Source organism: Electrona antarctica (assembly GCF_951216825.1).
Source record: "Electrona antarctica genome assembly, chromosome: 6".
Classification (NCBI taxonomy): Eukaryota; Metazoa; Chordata; class Actinopteri; order Myctophiformes; family Myctophidae; genus Electrona; species Electrona antarctica.
Window position 1 is genome coordinate 28,008,727 of NC_136811.1, and position 23,242 is coordinate 28,031,968.

General features: G+C 42.8%; 1 protein-coding gene across 2 annotated transcripts in view; it reads left to right on the forward strand.

The window, feature by feature from the left end:
• Positions 1–23,242, forward strand: part of LOC306925457 (F-actin-uncapping protein LRRC16A-like) — a 96,083-nt gene that overhangs the window by 51,480 nt on the left and 21,361 nt on the right. For both annotated transcript variants that reach the window (XM_079504287.1, XM_079504288.1), the window contains exons 10-23: positions 2,561–2,649; positions 2,751–2,845; positions 4,416–4,502; positions 6,586–6,689; positions 7,266–7,343; positions 8,162–8,238; positions 10,729–10,836; positions 11,183–11,252; positions 13,922–14,003; positions 14,117–14,216; positions 15,107–15,161; positions 20,701–20,873; positions 21,082–21,150; positions 22,795–22,888. In XM_079504287.1, coding sequence (XP_079360413.1) covers positions 2,561–2,649; positions 2,751–2,845; positions 4,416–4,502; positions 6,586–6,689; positions 7,266–7,343; positions 8,162–8,238; positions 10,729–10,836; positions 11,183–11,252; positions 13,922–14,003; positions 14,117–14,216; positions 15,107–15,161; positions 20,701–20,873; positions 21,082–21,150; positions 22,795–22,888 — 1,281 coding nt within the window. The remainder of the gene's footprint in view (positions 1–2,560; positions 2,650–2,750; positions 2,846–4,415; positions 4,503–6,585; positions 6,690–7,265; positions 7,344–8,161; positions 8,239–10,728; positions 10,837–11,182; positions 11,253–13,921; positions 14,004–14,116; positions 14,217–15,106; positions 15,162–20,700; positions 20,874–21,081; positions 21,151–22,794; positions 22,889–23,242) is intronic.

A 23,242-nucleotide genomic window follows, 5' to 3' on the forward strand; every position in this document is an offset into this window, starting at 1 on the left:
TGTGTGTGTGTGTGTCTGTCCGTGTGTGTCTGTCCGTGTGTGTGTGTGTGTCTGTCCGTGTGTGTCTGTCCGTGTGTGTGTGTGTGTCTGTCCGTGTGTGTGTGTGTCTGTCCGTGTGTGTGTGTGTGTCTGTCCGTGTGTGTCTGTCCGTGTGTGTGTGTGTGTCTGTCCGTGTGTGTCTGTCCGTGTGTGTGTGTGTGTGTGTGTGTGTCTGTCCGTGTGTGTGTGTGTGTCCGTCAGTGTGTGTCTGCCCGTGTGTGTGTGTGTGTGTCCGTGTGTGTCCGTGTGTGTGTGTGTGTCTGTCCGTGTGTGTGTGTGTGTCCGTCAGTGTGTGTCTGTCCGTGTGTGTGTGTGTGTGTGTGTCCGTGTGTGTCCGTGTGTCCGTCTGTGTCCGTTTGGTGCTTTCAAGGAAATGTCCACATCCAACATTTCACCAACAGACTGAGAGAGCACATTCTAATCCAGCAGAACAAGGAGGGAGGAAGCATCACAGTAGCATTGTGACCATTTGTGAGGCGAAGCTGGTGTAAAATGAGTGACAAAACACATCATGTCACTGTGCTGTCCTCAATGTTATTATGACTCTTGTGGAATATACAAGCTGCTTTGTGTGCTCTCTCTCTCTCTTTATCTTTCCCTTCCTCTCCCTCACACTTTATCTCTCCTCACCCACGTCTGGAATGCCGTGACCCAGTATCCACTTCATTTCTCCCCATTTCTTGCTTCACTATCTGCTTTTTTCCACCTCTGCTTTTTCTCCCACCACTTCATAGTTTCTGTTTCCCAGTAACAACATGGAAACAACAGCCTCATTGTCCCTCCCTCCCTTCTAGCCTCTGTTTATCTCTACAATTCTATCTATCTCTCGGTCTCTGTCTGTCTGTCTCTCTCCCCCTATTCCTCATGGTCTCTGTCTGTCTGTCTGTCTCTCTCCCCCTATTCCTCATGGTCTCTGTCTGTCTGTCTCCCCCTATTCCTCATGGTCTCTGTCTGTCTGTCTCTCTCCCCCTATTCCTCATGGTCTCTGTCTGTCTGTCTCTCTCCCCTATTCCTCATGGTCTCTGTCTGTCTGTCTCCCCCTATTCCTCATGGTCTCTGTCTGTCTGTCTCTCTCCCCCTATTCCTCATGGTCTCTGTCTGTCTGTCTCCCCCTATTCCTCATGGTCTCTGTCTGTCTGTCTGTCTCTCTCCCCCTATTCCTCATGGTCTCGGTCTGTCTGTCTCTCTCCCCCTATTCCTCATGGTCTCTGTCTGTCTGTCTGTCTGTCTGTCTCTCTCCCCCTATTCCTCATGGTCTCTGTCTGTCTGTCTCTCTCCCCCTATTCCTCATGGTCTCTGTGTGTCTGTCTCTCTCCCCCTATTCCTCATGGTCTCTGTCTGTCTGTCTCTCTCCCCCTATTCCTCATGGTCTCTGTCTGTCTGTCTCTCTCCCCCTATTCCTCATGGTCTCTGTCTGTCTGTCTCTCTCCCCCTATTCCTCATGGTCTCTGTCTGTCTGTCTCTCTCCCCCTATTCCTCATGGTCTCTGTCTGTCTGTCTCTCTCCCCCTATTCCTCATGGAGTTTCTTCATTTTCATCCTCTTTAATTCCATCCTTTCTCTTTTCCTGTTCTTCTCTTTGGTCTCTCTCTCCCTGTTCTTCTCTTTGGTCTCTCTCTCCCTGTTCTTCGCTATCGCTCTCTCCCCTTACTTTTTCATTCACCCCTCTCCTCCCCTGCTCTCTCTCTCTCACTGCAGATAACAATGTCACCAGTGTTTGGCTACTCTGAGGCTACTGGCATAAAGGAAAAGTCCTCTATGTATGGCAGGAATGTCAATTACTTGGAATAACAGAACATGCTTACTGAGCAAAATGCTGTGATGAGAAATTGTTGTGGTATGAAACGGACACAGATCATAACACATTTATTGTGTGTGTGTGTGTGTGTGTGTGTGTGTGTGTGTGTGTGTGTGTGTGTGTGTGTGTGTGTGTGTGTGTGTGTGTGTGTGTGTGTGTGTGTGTGTGTGTGTGTGTGTGTGTGTGTGTGTGTGTGTGTGTGTGTGTGTGTGTGTGTGTGTGTGTGTGTGTGTACTCACTGAAAGTCAGCCACATTAAGTGGGTCAGTGAAGAGCTAGATAGGGAACGAATGGTGGTAGCTGTTGATTTGAGTGCATTTTTTGACATGACATTATCATGTCACGCAATTATAGACTTTATGGGGATAAGCTCCATCTTCCCAAATTGTATTTATTTTACCGGTATTATTATTATTTATTTTTTTACTTTTTTTATTTTTTTCCCCAGGAATGTTGCTTCTTAAAGGGAAGCTTTGCCGTTATTTAATGTGAATCCTCTTGCTTTGTTGCAACATAACACTTGAATTTTGTGTCAAGAGCTCGCGCTGGAAATTTCCTGGCAGCATAAAGCGTCCCGACTCATAACATCTGTCACACACCACCGCCTCCAGTCTGTCCCCTCCTGTCACTCCATAGTAAAGCATAAATTCAAAAACTACATTCCAAAATGTGTGTGTGTGTGTGTGTGTGTGTGTGTGTGTGTGTGTGTGTGTGTGTGTGTGTAGTCTGCAGATGTGTGTGAGCAGATCCTACGGGTGGTGTCTCGATCCAGTCGACTGGAAGAGTTGGTTCTGGACAATGCCGGACTCAAAATGTGAGGATTTGATCTTACTGGGGAAATAAACATTAGGGTTATTGTTATACAGTAAACGTTGAATCCTTTTCATCTCTCCCTTGCTTCCTCACTTTTTTCAGTGACTTTGCTCAGAAGCTAGCTGCTGCCCTGGCCCATAACTCTAGCTCAGGACTCACCACCATCAACCTTGCTAACAACCCACTGGAGGACAGAGGTAAATCATTTATGTTCTAGTTTGCTTTATTTCATGCAATCATATATGCAAACAGTGTTTGTATACTATCCAATGCTCCACTACTGTCCTACACCCTTCTTCTTACGTGTGTCATCATCAGATGTCCCACTCATGCTTCCAGGCTGCCGCCAGCCATGCCTCTGTAGACAGGTCCTCAGGGGTGGACCTGAGCAGCTCTTGTGTCACCTTCTTCTATGGGCGGCAGGACTTGAGTCTATTTAGAGGCAGCACTGTTATGGTGGTGTTGTGCAGGATATGTCAGTCATGTCTCCAGGCTTTCCTTGCTAGGTGAGGGTAGCAGCCTCTACTACTGGCAGGTGGAACACGGAGGTGGGCTTTAGGCAGCCAGTTAGGGTCCGAAGAGCATGGCAACGACGACCTTCCTGGCATGTGGGCTTCTGCAATATGCTGGGGCACAGTATTCAGCCCCGGAGAAGTGTGTGTGGAGATTTGGAGCACCTTGATGAATGCACCCAGCTAGTACAGGCGAGACATCGGATTAGTGATACCCTTATGAGACTTTGGTAGTCACTTCTTCAAGGTGTTGTTTGAAGGAGAGTGTCCTATCCAGACATACACCAATGTACCGCAGGGATTGCTAGAAATCCAGACACTTGTTTTTGACAAACATCCAGTTCCATATTTCCGGGATGTTGTCTCCGGTAGGTCGTGGATGTATATGTTGAACAACATCGGTGCGAGGACAGACCCCTGCGGAATGCCATTCCTCAGCATCCTGAGCCTGTGCATTGTCTGTCACTGGTCTTTAAGGTGAAGCTGCGGTTCGTCAGCATCTCCATGATGAACTTCACCATATGACGGTCGGGAATGGTCTTTAGTTGTGAGATCTCCTATAAAGATCTATGAGGCGATGCACATTCTAAGCCCAGATACAGTATAGGCTCACTAAAGTGTAATTGAAAAGGGCTTTAGGCCTCACAGCTAGAAGGTCCTGGGTTCGATTCCCGCTCGGGGCGCTGTGGGTGCTGGCGGCGTGTTTCCTCCTCCCTGTCATCAGTGCCCATACCCGAGGCGGGGTTGGCGAAAGGGCCTTTCTGTGTGGAGTTTGCATGTTCTCCCCGTGTCCCCTAGGGTAGGTACCCTCACAAAAAACATGCAGTAATCCTGGTCTCTAAACTGCCTCCCCCTGGCCAGCCGGGGCGCCTGATGGAGGGGAAAGGAACTGGTTGGAATAACGTGTTCCTTCCACGCGCTACGTCCAACCAGGGAAACTCCCCCCTGTCAGGTGTAAAGGAGAAACTTGGACACTCAGGCATGAAGGAAGCATGAGTTCAAGTCCGTTGCTCTCCCCATGTCCCCCATATAGGGACTAGGTTGGCGGAGGGTGAGTAGAGCCCAGGATCACATTAGATAATTGACACAGGGGTGAAAAATGGGTTACAAAATCGTGGGATAAAAATTATAGAAAAAAGAAAAGAAAAGGGCTTTAGTGGATCCTCCTCAAGAGTATCCCTCATCAAGTGTTAACTGCATTTGACTGTAAGAGACCTGAATACAAAATCAAACTCATATTTCATTCCTTTTGCAGGCATTTCCTCCTTGGGTGCTCAGTTTGTCAAACATCGTACAGGCCTCAAGCATTTAAACTTCTCCAAAACCTCACTGTCGCCCAAAGGTATCTATGACTTATTTTAGCAGGACAAAAAGGTAACACTTTATATTAAGGTCGCCTTTATAATACATTGTAAGCTCATTTATAATGCATTATAATGTGCTTATAAGGCATTATAACACTTGTTATAAATGTTTGTAATCATGTATAACAACTTATAACCACATTTATAACATAAGTGCTGGTTATAATGCATTATTATGCTCAGTGGAACAGCACATATTATAACTTAAGGTGGTTATACAGGCACATAGAAAAGTGCTGTAATGTCTGTGTCATAATGCATTATAACCAATGTGTTTAATAAATGGAATAATGTCTTATAAACATCAATAATATGCTATAGCATATTATACAAAGTTTTGTCACTTTACTTAAAGGTCACAAAGTCTCTCTCTCTCTCATTAGCAGGGAACAGTGCAGCACTATCTCTCTCTCTCTCTGTTTCTGGCACAACAGCACCACTTTTGCCCCTACTGCTACTCATAGTCACATAGTCACATAGGTTAACACGGACATTGCTGTTCCTTGGAGTGGTTGCACCACTCAAACAACCTCATAATGTCATCTAACATTGCTCCTGTCAAAGAGCCAGCTAATGTCTTTAGCACTCTAAACATCGCCCTCTCAGGCAATCAATAAAGACTATCATAGCCTATGGCTATGCCCCATAGTGTTGGTTCAGTCAGTCAGGCTTACACTTGAGCTCTTGCAAATAATTGATGTTTACTGTGTATTTTACATTTGCATTGCACTTTTACATGAAGTGGTTGCTGATGGCACATTATGGCAGTATGTTTTACAGTACTGTCTCCTTTCTTCATGTTATCTTTTTACTCTCACACTATCTATTTTGATGAATTGAACATGGTGGACCCTGTTGTAAACAAGTGTAATGCTTAATTGGGTCGTCCACTCACAGTTAACAGCCTTTGTATTGAGTTTATGCTTGAAATGCACTGTAATTCTGCAAACTGTTAATACATTTTTCAATCAATCAATCCTTCCCCTTTTCCAGTCAACTTACAGTACTGTTGTCTAGTACTAAATCCTATCTTATCAGTAGTAGAAAGTCTGAATCAAGGCTTACCAAAAGGTGAGAGGTCACTGTCTGTCTGCCTTGGGGCAGGATGCAGCACCACACAGTCGATCCCTGCAACCCTCTGACAAATGTAATGACTGTTGTTTGTCAGTGTGGACTTGAACTGTGGATGCCCCAAGTACTGACTTAATTAGGTCTGACAACAAACACACACACGCACGCACGCACTCTCTCTCACACACACACACACACACACACACACACACACACACACACACACACACACACACACACACACACACACACACACACACACACACACAGATGGACAAATATACACATAATGTGAACACATGCATGTATACTCTTTGTCGTCGATATAATTAGCACAGCCTACAGTATAACGTTCTGTAGGCTCCCTCTCAGAGTACTGGCACACAAAACAACAGTGATGGAATGCTGGGAAGAGAACAGAACGAAATTGAATCAACGTGTAATTCAAGTCTAATAAATCCAGTAACAGAATTAATATTTTTGCAAAACAAATACAGAAAACTAAACGAATCCAAAACATTTTCCTTTTTAAACGGCAATTTAAAATGTGATACAATTCAAACACATGACTCAATACACAAACATGCCTCTGTGCACAACGACGTGATCTCATTTCTCAGCATTCACTTTCTTTCCAATCTCAAATATTCTTTCCTGTCATCCCTTTCCTTAATTTCCTCCGTTATTTCCTTCTGAACGCTGTGAAAACATAGGGAAAGAAAGGGAGACTTCCTTCTACAGATAATGGATGTGTGCCTCTGTATGTTATATTCTTGGAGTATTCGAGTATACTTGGAGTATTAACTTGACTTTCGTGTGTGTGTGTGTGTGTGTGTGTGTGTGTGTGTGTGTGTGTGTGTGTGTGTGTGTGTGTGTGTGTGTGTGTGTGTGTGTGTGTGTGTGTGTGTGTGTGTGTGTGTGTGTGTGTGTGTGTGTGTGTGTGTGTGTGTGTGTGTGTGTGTGTGTGTGCGTGCGTGCCATATGTTATAGGGGTGAACAGCCTTTGCCAGTCACTGAGTGCCAACCCATCTATCCCCAGCAGCCTGGCCCATCTGGACCTCTCAGGGAATGTCCTCCGAGGAGACGATATGCAGGTACACACACACAATGGCTTGAATTTCCTGATGGAAATCACACTTACTTCACCATCAAACCATGCAAATTGCCTGGCTCTATCTCCCAAAAAATATCAAAATATCAGATGAAAGACTTTTCTATTTTCCTGTAAAAGACAGCAACTCATGACACAGGCTGACACAGAGGTTATTATGGTCTGTCACAGAGTGAAATGGCACTGTGACAAAGTGAGAATGTTATAATTTACAATATTTGGAAACTACAGTATATACAGTAGTTTGTGTGGATGTAAAGAGGTTCTGAAATGGACTCTTAGGAATTGAGTGCCAGACCCATGTGGTACTAAAATCTATTGCGAAGATTTCCCAGAAATGGTCCAAAACTCTACCTGATCTTCAAACAACAAAACACTGGCTAATGTGCAAGTAAACATAGAAGCATGTGTTGAAATCAGATTTTGGTGGAATATTCGGGACCAGAGTAATAAACTACTCAATAATGTATTTACCGGTATTTAGGAATTACAGTGTTAATTATCTTTAAAGAGAGGCCCACATTGTGTGATATTTCTGCTTTTTCTATTGTGCTTTTAGCATTTCTATCACTTCCTGGGTCAGCCCAACAGCCTGGTAACTCTTGACCTCTCCAACACTGACTGTTCATTGGACCAGGTAAGGCAGATTGACTTACTGTACATCCTCTCTCCCATGCACTGCCATTTATGGCAAAATTCTAGTCAAATTAATTGCTGTCTAATTCATTATCATGTCCATAGGAATCACCCCTAAGCAATTATTCTCAATCATTGGACTACTTCAATCTATTTTTCCCTTGATAAAATTACAGTTGTCTTTATTATGCTACATGCAAGACGAAATGTCACCCATTAATGTGCATGCTGAAATAAATATAATCAATTTAATAAGGCCACTCAAAGCATGTTACAGTTTACTGTTGGTGAAATGTGGTCTGAATGCATTATGTGATTTATTGATGTGGGTCTGAGAGCCAAATACAGTTCATTGATTGGTCTGAGATGTAGCCAGCTGTCAGCCTGTCACTGAAGATATTGATCGGCTCATAGCTCATGTTCAGTTTCACTGAAGTACACATGCATAAACACGCCTAGTATGTGTGTTTATGCATACACACACACACACACACACACACACACACACACACACACACACACACACACACACACACACACACACACACACACACACACACACACACACAGAGAGAAGCATGCACATTTACACTTTCCGCATGTCCCACTGTTGCTGTTTCTCTGCATCTTTCACACATAAATACACAGTGTTACATTCAAATGCGCACTCTTTGTTTTTGTTTTTTACACACGTACATATACATGAATAACAATTTTCTTGTGCATTCTCTATCACACACACACACACACACACACACACACACACACACACGCACCATGCTACAGACAGCGTTTATACAAGGTTTATTTTTGTTCCAGGTATGTTCAGCTCTGCTACGTGGTTCAGTCCAACACCTCTCGGTTCTCAATGTATCAAAGAGCATCTTCCCTCACAGGTAAGAACATTTCCCCAATGGGACTTCACACACAGGCTGGTCTGATTCTGAGGGAAACCGAGTTGCAGTGAAGCACAGCCAAGCAGACAAACACAATCATGCTGTATTATATTGGCTTGCTTTATATTAGTTTATGTGATCTTGATACATTTTATGAAGATAATGAGAGACTGACTGCAACATTTAAAGGGGTAATATGTAAATTTAAAAAAACAATAATAGAAAAAAAAGAACACTGATGATACAGTACATGGGTGGAAAGGATCATTTGTTTGTTTTCAGAGAACAGAGAACAAACACCTTATCATAGTATTTCTGGGGCAGTCATACAAAGTTCAATTTCCATTTCATCAGGCGTCCTACTGATCCAATGAAAACGGCACTGACGGAGAGAGCGAGAGAAAAAAGGGGGAGTGGGACGGGGGGGAGGGGGGGGGACTGAAAGCTCTAACTGTTGCCATTTCTTTCCATTCCTCCCATCTGTGCATGGTTGCCCTGCAGGCTGCCACTGCATGCCCGCAATTGCACATTAGTGTGTCCACTGAACATGCCCCCAAACACACACACACACACACACACACACACACACACGGTTCAGTGCCGTTAGAGGAGTGGCTCAGAGCCCATGGTGTCCAGCTTGCTTCACGGAACCTTGCTTTACTGACAGAGAAACCCGAGACTATCTCCGCGTGCGCGCGGGCACACACACACACACACACACACACACACACACACACACACACACACACACACACACACACACACACACACACACACACACACACACACACACACACACACACACACACACACACACACACCAGAGTTATGTTACATGAATGGTAAAGAGCTGCTTTTTATTCAGTTGTTATTTCTCTGAGTGCCCTTTTTAGTGTACAGGCCATTTCTGTGCGCATAGAAATTATGTGAATACATTAAAGTAAATGGAAGTCCTTTATGCTTCTTATTCAAGGGTGATTTAAGGGATGACATGACTGAGCCTGTAACACAGGAAACATTTGAAACTATAATTTACCTTCCCACCATCAACCATATTGACAACTTGGAAAGAATTTAAGATTATAATATGTTTAAAAAATACACCCAATAATTTGTTGTGGCAGTGGTAGACATATTGACAACCAAGTTGTGATAACAGTTGTTGAACAATATATCAGTCATGAAAATACAGACACAAAAATATAGTGCATCAATTCTATGAATTATTTATCATTTTAGTTGGTGTCCCATTAAATACTTTTTTTTAAAGGTGGAAGGTTGACAAGTCGGGTGCTGGGGTATACAATGATTAACTACGGAATTACCTCTAGCCTCCATGTGAGCGATAAACATCAAACTAATGGTCCTCAGAGGGTCAAATCCATTACCAGTCAGTGAACCAAATCTGATGCAGTTAGCAAAGCAGTTTCATATCATTACATGTTGCACATGTGGCCACCTTTTTGATATTTTAACATTTTACTCTGTTTAGTATTTTAACCAGAGAAATCACATTGGCATATATGCCACTATTTTATGTGAGTCTTGGTCAGGATGGGGAAAAACACAATATGTTAATTGACATAAGCTATACTTTACGTGTGTGTGTGTGTGTGTGTGTGGTGTGTGTGGTGTGTGTGTGTGTGTGTGTGTGTGTGTGTGTGTGTGTGTGTGTGTGTGTGTGTGTGTGTGTGTGTGTGTGTGTGTGTGTGTGTGTGTGTGTGTGTGTGTGTGTGTGTGTGTGTGTGTGTGTGTGTGTGTGTGTGTGTGTGTGTGTGTGTGTGTGTGTGTGTGTTACAATTCATGCAACGTGAGTGTGTAACAGATGGGCCAGGGCCGTGGGAGTGTCAGAGGAGTCTGTCCTGTTGTCATTATCTCTCTTTCCAGTCTGTCTCTGGGGAGGAGATGAGGCATTGGAGAGGACTTCATCAGGATAGGGAGGGGATGTAAGGCCAGGAGCAGGAGGTGGGATAGGAGATGAGCAATAGAAGACTTGAGGACAAGGGAAAGGGAAAGGAGGGGTGACCAGAAGGAGGACAGGACAAAGAGCATGAGATGGAGAGAGCATGATATGAGATGAGCAGAGCAGAGGCAAAGGATGAGGAATAGAGAAGTGGGAGAAAAGAGGAGTTGAGCAGAAGAGGGCAGGACAGGAGAAATGAGAGGGGGGAGCAAAGGTTGCAAGAGGAGAGAACACAGCAAATGTAAGAGAGAGGAGTAGAGGAGTACTGGTGTGAGGGAAAGGGTTGCATTATATCAGGATTTACGAAACATCTACACAATTCAAGTTGTGTGGCAAGTGGACATGCCCAAGCCCGACATCACATCAGTGCAAATCGGCGTTAAATTATCATCATGACAAACTAATAAATGAACCCTTGTTGTAAAAATAAAAACAAAGTTGCGTTTAAGTCGTTCTGGATAAGAGTGTCTGCTAAGTACCTAAATAGTAAAGAATCCTTTTGACGTCATTCATCTTCTCTCCATCAGCCGAAAGGGCAAAGAGGTACCACCATCATTCAAGCACTTCTTCAGCAGTGCCATGTCCCTCAGCTTCATCAATGTGTCGGGAACCAAGCTGACTCCAGAGGCCCTCAAGTTAGTGTTACCTATTGTTTCTCTTCATAGTCTCTAGTGTCCCCGACAAACCTTTCCCCCCTCATCCTTTCCTCTCTGTTTTTACATATTTTTTTAGTGTGAGGGCAACCAGACTATAGTAATTATTATTATAAATGTATTCTGTTGTATAATTAATTTATGTTAATCAATGTGTAGCTGTTTTACTACTGTTGAAAATACTAGTGCAGTTCGCCATTTCAGATTATAATGAATTGCATTTTTATAGCGCTTTTCCAAGTGCTCAAAGCGCTTTACAATGGTTCATTCATTCATACATTGGGAGATTATTGCATTTGATTGAATGCCGTGTTGTCTTTTCATGCAGAGCTCTGCTGCTCGGCCTGGCTAGTAACCCCAACGTAAAGGAAGTATCTCTGGACCTCAGCTGCTGTGAAGTAAGACAAACATGGACACTTTTTCCCTTTGTGTGTGTGTTATGTCAATGGTTGGAAGTGAATGTTACTCCACCTCTTAACATGATCATTCTGTGTTAGTGGTCAGTGGTCACAGCTTTTCATGGATGCTCTCCATAATGACTATTTGACATGCCAGTGCAGTGGGATATTTCATAGAGAGAAAATGGGCAGATGTTTTATTTGACACGTGCGCACACACATGCAATTTGAACACATGCATGCATACTCTCAACACATGGCATGCACTCAGAAGAGTGCATGCCATGTGTATACACATGTATACACATTAGAGATGTTTGGGAGTTGCAGGAACCATGCTTCAGTGTTTTGGAAGGCATCTTTTACATTCTATCCTCTGAATGCTAAGCAACGATTTTGCGCGCAAGTTCCTGCATGTGTCTGTTTTTAAGGGTATTGTTGTGCATGCTTATTATGCATGTGTGGGTGTGTGCTTATGTTCCAGCTTCAGTTTGAATAGAACTATGGTGATAAAACATCTGTGTTCTTTAGATGTGTGCATGGCTGCGTGCGTGCGTAATTGTTGGCCTGGCTCTGACATGCTCTTCTCTCCCCTAACGCCTCTATAAGCTTGGCCATTGTGTAAGTATTCGGCTGTGCTCCCTCATTACAGTAATTGTCTCCACCAGGCCGAAGGCATGGGGAGAGAGTATGTTTTGCACTCCGTCCGTGTGTCCGTCCGTCCGTGTGTGTGTCCGTCCGTCCTTCCTTCCGTCCGTCTGTGTACAGCTAATCTCCGGCACCGTTAACCCGGCCGATGCCAAACTTTGCACACACACTCCCTGGATGCCAACGATGAACCTCTGCCCCACATTTTCCAGAACGGCCTGTTATAGCGCCACCATGAGGCAGCTTTTCACATTTTTACCTAAAACTGCACCGATCTGCGTGAAACGTTGCATGCACACTCCCTAGAGGCCAAGGACAAACCTTTGACCTGCATTTTCCGCATCTGCCTTTTATAGCGCCACCAGGAGGCCGACTTTTGTAAAACACATTTTTTGATATTACTCCTCCAGATTCTGTCCAAAAATCTCACAAATCGTTACACAGTATCTCTATGGTCATGTGCTCAAGTCGGATCTGTCTGATATTTCATATTCCATCCTAATTGGCTATAATTGGCTTTCACAGTTTGCAAGATTGCCCCGTTTTGGACAATAGCCTCAAATCATGAACGCAGCATGCAATTTACGTGAAATCTTTCACACATTTTCTTACTAGGCTGAGGAATATATACCACCCTTTTCACATTGGCCTGTTATAGCGCCACCAACAGGTTGATTTTTGCAAAACACATTTTTGGAACAAAATGCCTCAAATCATCCAATTGCCATCAAAGGCGTATGAAGAAATGGCAATCGGTACACATGATCTCTGTAGTCATGTGATCAAGACGAGTCTGTTGGATTTCTCAGATTGTACACTGATTGGCTAAGATTGCCTTCCAAAGTTTTCAGGAGTGGCCCGTTTTGTACAAAATGCTGCACATGTCCTGCTCATCCAGAATTCTATCCTCAGAGATGCTATGAGTGATCTGGCTCTGCATTTCCTCAACAAAATGAAGAAAATTGTTGCAAAAACAAATAAAAAAAAACATCCTCCTAAACATTTTGCCAAACATCACACACACTCCTATCCTCCTGGTGGAGACCTGTGCCCGGAAGGGCACTTTTTCTAGTTAACTTCTGTTGCTGCATGGATTTGTTTGTGTTTTTTCTACATTATTTTTTTCCGGTTGGCTTTTTCGTCCTTCGCTGATGCCATTATTCACCCCATATAAATACAGACATTTCTACTTATTTTTGTTCATATTAGGTTATACAGTACCTCAATGTCTTTTGACCCCTTGAATGATTCATGGTTGCCATAGTGTAACCTCTGTGCCCAGAGTCATGTGTGTTTCTATGTATTTTGTTTCAATATTGATGGGCTTTCTGATTTTCTATTAATGTGCTGATTTTTGTTCTGTAAGAAGCCATTGGTATTTTTTCATGTTATGGCTGAGGCGTGCAGTGTTTGGGGAAACCCCACCCAAGACTCACCTATCAGTATAGACTGATTAGTGTTGATTGAGGCACCTGGAAGAGGTGCTGCAGGTGTGATGTAAACATATTATGTGGGAGTCAGAGGCACGTCTCTCTTTTCACACGAAGAGAAAAAGAAATCAACCATTGGTTCATGAGTTAGGGCCTGTGGAAAAAAAGCTTGTTTTGACCAAAAACAAGCTTGAGATTGATTTCAGATTGAAAAATCAATCTGAAATATTATCAGGCCAGCTGAGATTTCTTTTCCACACGTCCGGTTCCTGCCTGTTGCATGTGTCTCCTAGCAACCGAGGATCATTCAGACGGTGACAACAAGCACCTTCCAGTGTTTAACACTGAAAACACAACATCTCTGCCGAGAGCTTTGGTACCCAGGACTTGGCAATAAAGACAGAATCTCTCGTCTTTGGCACCCAAATTGTTTAATAACCAAATATTTTTACAATAATTGCTTGATAGCACATCAATAATGTTTAAGGTCTGTGCGTGCGTGCGTGTGTGCGTGCGTGCGTGCGTGCGTGCGTGCGTGCGTGCGTGTGTGTGCACGCGCTGTGTTTTAATGTTCCATATATTTCTCCATAGCTTCGATCGGGAGGATCTCAGATCCTAGAAGGCTGCATTGCTGAGATCCCCAACATCACCAGTCTGGACATCTCGGATAATGGTGAGACATTACTGTCCATGCATGTGATACTTACTGTATCAATCTCCCAAAATAAGACACAGACTAAATGAATGCTTATACTAATAGCTGGATTCTATTTTCATGACCTCCAGGCCTGGATTCTGACCTGTCCACTCTGCTTGTGTGGCTAGCCAAGAACCGCTCTATCAGACATCTTTCACTGGGCAAAAACTTCACCAACATCAAGTCCAAGTAAGGCTCTTACATGCAAGAGACTGATGGGGCTCAAGCTGATCATGGGTCTTTGAAGAGAGTGCTGGATTTCAGAGAGAGGCCTGGTTTAGGATAGAGATCCTGGGGCTGGCAGGGTGGGCTGAGTGTGGTGCTGAATTGGACAACAAGGCTTGGGTTCAAAAAGAGGGCTAGAGTTACAGCAAATATGGAATAGAGAGTGGAGGATGGAGGACTGGTGTTGAAAGCCACAAACAGTCTTGCCGATTGTTTTCACTTTAAAGGCCTTGCATCATGTACTGTATGGCATGCTTAGATACTCTGCTCTCGAATGATGTTATAGAGCTGTGCATCTCACTAAATGCTATGTTATTTTAGTACTTGAAATGACCAGTTCACCACAGTACTTACAGATTGGCCCTTTTAACGAACGAAATAATCAAATCCCAGTAAAGAAACATCACTTCCATCCCCAAAACAACCAATAACAATAAACTTCATTCAGTAAACTCACATTAAATTCATCTTGTTATTTATTTAAAGGGAAATGAAACCCTGGGTTAATTTATAAGTTAAAAACTTCAGGGGGTAAATAAATGTGGTGTGCTAGGGAAGTGCAACCATAGACAGTAGTTAACAGTATTATCAATGCTTGTACATTGGCACACTTAAATCTAACGCACCCATTATTAATTGTATTATCTGGAGCTGCATTGCTTAGATCACGGTGCACTTACTGTACTATGAAGTCAGCCTAATGCAGTCTGCCATGTTGTTTTACCCTTTTGTAATTTTTCACCTGAACCAGACAACATACTTTACAAAACCAGCCTTGTATGGTGTTTCACGCCCTTTTAACTCAGTACATTTTGTGAGTTTTCTATCTCTTTATGTCTAACTGTTTCTGTCAGGAACCTGGCTCCTGTCTTGGACAACCTGGTCCATATGATTCAGGAGGAGGAGTCGGTGAGTTGTTCATTTCCTCTTTGTGTGTCATCTCAACAGCAACCAGCTGACTCTTCAGAACTACTCATGGATTATCCATGCTTTGGTCTTATTTCACAATATATGTAAGAGTGTAAAGTTATTGTTATATGGTCAAAATGATGGCAAATGTTGCATATTAGTTCTGTGGTAAAAGTCTCTTTATCTTTTATTTGTGGATTTGCTTGGAATATTGGGATCTCAGGCAATTGAAACTAAGAAGAGATCTCATTTTGGAATAAAATGAAGTGTATGTCTGATTCCAGATTTGAATAATATGCAGATTATTCCTTTTTGGATATTGTCTGGATTTGATAGGTTAATTTCAGATGTAAAGGGGTGCATGCATGCATTCATAGTCGAGCTAATGTAGGTAGTCTGTGAGGACGTCATTGATTTTTCAGCCTGCAGGGATAAAACAGCATCAATGAGAAGTGATCTTATGCCACCAATATCCTATTCTTTCTGTTTGAGAACCGTTGTATAAAATCAGGATATTTCATATTTTCATTTAGGCCTTTAGCAGACACTCTTTATCCAGAGCGACTTACAGTAAGCAAGAACAACACATTGTAATACATCAAATACATAGAAATAGTCATCAAGGATCGTAAGTAAGCAAATGCTACGGCTAAGGTGGAGTCTGAATAGGTGGGTTTTCAGACTATGGTGGAAGATTGGGAGTGAGTCTGCATTTCTGATTACAATGGGAAGTTTATTCCATAGTTTTGGAGCCAGAAGGGAGAAGAGTCTAGGATGTGTGGAGCGTGTGGGGCGGGGTTGTAGGGTTGGATCAGACTTTGAAGATATGGGGGTGCCATACCTTTGGTTGCTTTGCTGCAACATCAGTGTTTTGTACTCTGCGGGCAGAAACTGGGAGCCAATGAAAGGGGGGAGACGTGAGAATGTTGGCTGGTTGAAGACCAAGCGGATCAATTGGAGAGGCTTAAGTGCACATGCCAGAAGGCCAGTAAGGAGAGAGTTAACACTAGTCAAGTTTTGATATGAACATGTCTGGATCAGTCCTAACAAGGGTCCTCATAAAAATTGTAGTTTATTTTTATTTTCCCTACATCTTTCTCCCTCCCCCATCCATCTCACTTGTTTTATCTCTGTCTCCATCATATGGGCTGGAACAGCCTTTGCCCCCATGCCTAATCATTTATGTCCCCCACAGTGTTAGATTGATAGTCCTATTGAACCGCTCACTGTGTGTGTGTGTGTGTGTGTGTGTGTGTGTGTGTGTGTGTGTGTGTGTGTGTGTGTGTGTGTGTGTGTGTGTGTGTGTGTGTGTGTGTGTGTGTGTGTGTGTGTGTGTGTGTGTGTGTGTGTGTGTGTGTGTGTGTGTGTGTGTGTGTGTGTGTGTGAAGATCATGAGCTGGTTATCACGCAGTGCACATGGATGCTGAAAAAGAGAAGATAGAGGGAAGTAAGAGACTCACAATGGAGGATAGATGATGGGTAGAGAGAGAAAAGGATGGGGGAAGCGAAGGAAATGTATGAAAGGAGTAAGCGAGCGAGTTGGGGGCAAATTAATAGGGAGGGTGGTAGTGGTGATTTGTAGCAGGTTTGGTGTTGGTAACAGATACTTACAATTAGGCTGTGATTGTCTTGTTAAGGGGGGTGCATACGTTGGTACGACGTACTAACTGTCCGACATGCAACAGTCCGACACATGCATGGCCGTTTAAAACTCACCCTGGCTCCCTACATGCGTTGTCGGTTAAGACACATACATGGCTGCTTAAGACTCCTGTGGCTTCCCTGTGAGGTCAGGTTTCTGGTTTGTAGGCCAGGGTGTCTGACCAGTGCCTGTCAGACCAAACATACTGTATGCACCCGATTGGCAGTATGTCTGTCTGAGAGTGAAAGAGAGACGCATGAGTAGTAGATGTCAATCATGTCATCAGTACCAGACAAGTGTTACCTGTAGTACAACCTACAGTAATCTAGTTCAAACACAATGGTTAGAAACAATGTAGAAACACAATGGTTAGAAACGATGTAGAAACACAATGGTTAGAAACGATGTAGAAACACAATGGTTAGAAACGATGTAGAAACACAATGGTTAGAAACAATCTAGGTTAGAAACAATCTACAAACCCAAAGGCTAGAAACAACCATCAAAACACAAAGGTTAGAAACAAACACCCTTCAAACACAAAGTTTAGAAACAATCTATGCGCGTGCGTGCGTGCGTGCGTGCGTGCGTGCGTGCGTGCGTGCGTGCGTGCGTGCGTGCGTGCGTGCGTGCGTGCGTGCGATGTGTGCGATGTGTGCACGTTGTAGCCATGAGAGCAAACAGCATAGTTTCCCTCTGGCTTCACTTACACACACTGGGAGATTAAGTCAAACAATGTAGACAGTCACTGGATCTCTGATAAATAGTAAATACATTATATTTGCAAGGCACACTCTTGAACAATTACAAGGTTCTTTACAGACGATCAAACAACAATGACAAAAGGCTATAATCATAAGCAAGCACTAATACAAGCACTAATACATCTAGACCAGGGGTTCCCAAACTTTTTTAGCCCATGTACCTCTTGGGGCGAAGATCTTTTTCCAGGTACCCCCTCATCCTCGCAACACCGATAAGCATATTTGCAACCTTACATTTAGATGCCATTGGAACTATTTGTATTAAAACTTTTCAATCAAAGTCACAACACATTTTCACAACCTTTATTTAAGATGCTATCTTAGAATAGATGTAGACCTATACAGTGCAGAAACATAATTGCCTTCCTTGATGCATCAATTAAGCGTCAACGACCATCAGCTGGTCACAGTCACAGACACTGCAGCACTCTAACTGAAAGTGACTGCATGGAGTCTGTTTCATTTCTATCCAAAGGCCCTTGAATGATGGAATATGATTAAGGATTACTGTGATTATGGTAAGCTCACATATCACACATACAATAATTCACTGGCAAAAAAGAAATGAATCTGAATTATTTCGCGGAGCCCCTGGCTATGCGTCGCGGACACTTTGGGAACCACTGATAGACAGTCCCTTAAAATGGGTAGGGTTACAGATATGTTAAAGTAAGTAATGCAAAAAGCTGTCTGTAAGCAAAAATGCTTCACAAAATGATTTAAAAGATGGCACTGATTTACGTTTGTCTCTCTTCAGACAGGACAACATTCCATCAAAGATTATATTAAACAAAATGAAACAAAATTGTGCTATTACCAGACAGCACAGCATTATCACATACTGACATAATATTCAGCACAGAATATTATGTCAGTATCACCACAGAATTCAGAATTAATGAATTTAACTTAGAATACAATTCATCATTTTATTGAAGGCATTAAATGGGTTAATATGAGGTCAATCTAATTTAGTGATGGATACACAGAGTAATGATTCATAATTCTGTGAATAATAATTTCCAATGCCCTGCAGTGATATTATAGGAAGTGAAGGCAATTCTGTTTGCCATGTCAATATCAGGTAGATGGGAGATGACATTTCTCTTATAGGCAAAGCGATAGATATTTACCTTTTGCAGAATCTAATTTATTTCTGTAGTACTGTGCATACAGTGGGATGTTAGTGTTTTATTTTATTTATGGAGACAGACTATTACTACAGTAGTACATTGACAGAGATTGTTACTCGGTTCAAAGAGGATTTATTTGTTTTATATATCACTCTTACTAGTACATTGTACATACCATACAATATGTGCATGGGTTTTAACACAAAAAATGAAAGAGAATACAAAGTGTGTGTGTGTGTGTGTGTGTGTGTGTGTGTGTGTGTGTGTGTGTGTGTGTGTGTGTGTGTGTGTGTGTGTGTGTGTGTGTGTGTGTGTGTGTGTGTGTGTGTGTGTGTGTGTGTGTGTGTGTGTGTGTGTGTGTGTGCTTTGTTTATAAGCAAAGGGGTGTTTACAAATGAAGACATTTGACTTGGCAGCCATTTTTCAGGGATCTGATAGCCTGAGGGGAAAAAAATAACTATTTCTGTATCTCTGTGGTGACACTGTGACAACACAGTCACTTGTCTGCGTTGCCTTCAAGTTTGTTCTCTTTTTAAACTGTCATGGTGTGCAAGGAAGTGGAACAGTCCTGTAAGCTTTTGAACAGCATTATCTATTATTTTAAAGCATATCCACTCCTACCATTATGGGTTTGCGAAAACATGGCTGTTGCCATTTTTGCATTTGTAAACTATATATGCCAGACAAATGGATGGATGAGTTACTATCATTGAATATGCTCATATCTATTCAAATTGGTATGTTTAATGTCTGCACGAATCCACTTAGGAGCATGGCAGCATTCTGCATCATGAGAGATCAGACATCAAAGCTAACATCCTGGCGTTATTGCCATGGGTACTGCTCATTCAAACAGCATCCCAATAGTAACATACACATCCTGAAAAGAAAAGAAAAAATATCAATTACTGCATATTCTGGTGTCATTTCAGAAAAATAAATGGCACAGCAAAAAAGTGACCACTTAGGACCTGTTTAAAAAATCACACTTGTGTGAAGCCTTTTTCAGAAGGAGCGAGTGCATTTTCCGGCAGAGGCAATCAGACGCGGCACTGCCGGGGGGAGGAGCAGCACCTGCCGGGGACGGTGGGGGGATTATGACACTCCACTGCTGCTCCGTACCACAGCAGCGGCCGCCGGTCCAGACGCTGCTAGTAACAGCCGCGCCACTGCCGGGGGGAGGGGCGGCACCTGCGGGGGGATTATGACACTCCACCACCACTCCGTTCCGCGGCAGTGTTGGTCCGTTCCGCGGACAACACCGCAACTGCTGAGAAGATACGTTGCTGATTAAAAATCACCCGTGTCTTCCCTGTGAGGTTAGGGTTACGGTTTGGGGTAGGGTGTCAGCGTCGCAGGTTAAAACTCACCCGTAGCTCCTGACATGCGCTGCCGGTTCAAAATCAGCCGTGGCTTCCCTGTGAGGTTAGGGTGTGGGCTCTCCCTCGCCTTTTTGTTTTAATCACTGCATCGGCCACATGACGTATTATGTTGTTATTTAGTGCCCTAAACAAACCCTGCCCTGCCAAACTCTAAACATCCTATAGACTTTGCTGCCATATGACATACTCTTCAAAAGCCATGTATTGGAGGGGATAGTGCCTCTCAAAAATAGTGAAAATTGCTCATGACATGTCACATTTTGTGCTTGTAGATCTGCTATTATTTTTCTTTTTTTAATATGATTTTTGGGCATTATTATGTAATGCCCAAAATAGTGTTGCCAGGTTGAAAGTGAAAATAAAACATGTCTATAACATGTCACGTGACGTCACATTTTGACAGGATTTATTTGCAAACAGCATGCTGTAATATGCATGAAAATATCTAAATCTGTGGTGTGAACACTAGGTGGTGGCAATTGCCATCCCATGGGACCTGTACTGTAGGCATCAGATTTGGTATAATAAATGTTTTCCCTCTTTATTTCTACCTTTCTCCTTTTCTATGCCTCCCTTACTCCCTTTCTACACTTCCTCTGCACCCTTTTCATTCCCCAGCCTCTGACCTCTCTATCTCTAGCTGACTCCAGACTAAAGACTGATCTTACCATCGTTTTGAACGCTCTGGGCAGCAATTCATCTCTGACAAAGCTCGACATCAGTGGCAATGCCATGGGGGATATGGGAGCTAAGATGCTTGCTAAGGCACTACAGATCAACTCCAAACTCAGGTCTGTGCTCTCTCGTATGTGTGTGTGTGTGTGTGTGTTAACTAGTAACACTGTCAGAGATATAGGTTTGATATTATATATAGCATTGTGACGGTTGAACAGTTCCAATGGGTTGTCTCAGTATGGGAACTAAAATGATTGTTAATTCAAGTCATTAATTTAACATTACCGTTACTAGCGGTGTGTACTGTACGTTTATTCATTGCAGGACAGTAATCTGGGACAAGAACAACACCAGTCCTCAGGGTCTGCAGGACGTAGCAGCTGCTCTCGAGAAGTAAGTAGAGCCAGCTGTATCCGATTGTGTATAAATAATGTGCGTAGGTGCATGGATGCGTGCCTGTGTGTGCAAGTATTTATTGTACGCGTTTATATTCCTACTAGCTATGATGTGTTTGCGATATTGAATAAACATATCATGATTGTACTCTGTATGTGTGTGTGCAGCCAGAAGTGTCCACCTCTTGAATATTATCTGCTGTGCATGCTGTCATTATTTTTCTGATTTGTGAGTGCTGCTAGCTAAATAAATAGATGCATGACTTGGTAGAGACGAGATGAGCAGTGAACTCATCTGTCAGTTGATTTTGTAATGAGCAGAGAAGAACCTTTAGTGTACTGGAGGAAAGGTGGCTAAATTCCCTAAACTGTTGGAAGGATGAGAGATTGAGGGATGAAGTAGGGGCGTTTGTGACACAAAGGATATAGATGAATAAATTAATACTTAAATAAACAAACAAATAAAAGAAGGGGGAACAAAGAGATGGAGAAAGGGAAAAAAATACGAAAGTGCAGAGGTAGGAGCTAAGAAAACAAATCACAAAGCACATTTTCAGTCTCTTGTTTCTATATCCAATTTCCTGTGGGTCTGTGAAATGAGATGTACATCCCAGCATATTTCCATCTGGGAGACAGCTGTGGCCTCGCTGTACATCTTCCTACTCTCTCCTTATCTTATCCTCAAAAGAGTACATTCCCCATTATTCCTTTCACCATTTCCCCATCTTCTGTATTGTAATATTGAACTGATTGCACCATTGTGCTTTTCCCAGTGTTGTGTATGTGTACGATTGTGCTTGCTTGTGTATCTATTTCATCTGCATATCTCATCTACGTTAGAATCCAAGGCAGCCCAGTGTAAGTGTCTTCTCTGATTCCGTTCTCATGGGCATTATGATGGAAGATGAGACTTTGATAGTGGGTGGTGCATTGTACATGTATACAATATACTAGTGGCAGATGCCATAATCCCTAGAATTAATCAGTTGCTCCCTTTGTGCTCTATATAGAATTACGTTGTAAATAGTGTCTGAATAGCTTGTTGAATAGATCTGGATAACAGTGATTATATTTGAGTCGATTAACCAGTTCATATTGCATATAGCTTTCTGTCATCAGAAAATCCTCCTAGAATAAATTATGCAGAAGGCTGCATGGTTCCTTGAATTCTCTGTACCAATTTACATGCAGTTACCATTTTTAAAGTACAATTTCAGTTTTGCAAGTGCCATGAGTAATATGTCCTCCTTTGTATTTGATTCAAAAAAAGAAAACCATTTTGTAGAGTGGCTTCATGAATACTACAAAAGTTATTTTACAATTCAAAACCTGTGAAAAATAATCACACCTAACTACAGGAATGTCTCGATTCCCTTGAACAGCTGGTGTGTGTGTGTGTGTGTGTGTGTGTGTGTGTGTGTGTGTGTGTGTGTGTGTGTGTGTGTGTGTGTGTGTGTGTGTGTGTGTGTGTGTGTGTGTGTGTGTGTGTGTGTGTGTGTGTGTGTGTGTGTGTGTGTGTGTGTGTGTGTGTGTGTGTGTGTGTGTGTGTGTGTGTGTGTGTGTGTGTGTGTGTGTGTGTGCGCGCGCAGTTGTATAATGTTTCCCTCCTTCCTTACTCCTGGTACTCTGTCTGTGTTTTTAGGAACTTCACCATCCGTTTCATGCCAATCCCTATCATTGATGCCTCCCAGGCTCTGAAGGCCAGCCCTGAGAAGACAGAGGATGCTCTACTAAAAGTATATTAGCTTGTTATGAGCTCATTAAGTTTATTTACTAAAGTAGTCAAATACAAATTCCTCCTGGTGAGCAGTAAAGTTATTTGTACTTCAAGGTCCCCGTGCTCCAATGTATTTCTCTTTGGGATAGAGACAGTCCTGTAAAAACTGAGACTATACATACAGATTTAAGTAAGAAGTGCCTACTTCTTACTTAAATCTGTATGTATAGTCTCAGTTTGTATTTGTATAGCTTATGTGTATAGCTTGTATAGCACCATTACTATAGAGCTTCGCAGTCCCGCCCCCTTTCAGAACGACGAGGGGCCCAGGAAATGATTCCCCATTCAAAACATTGTGTTTATTGTCATGATT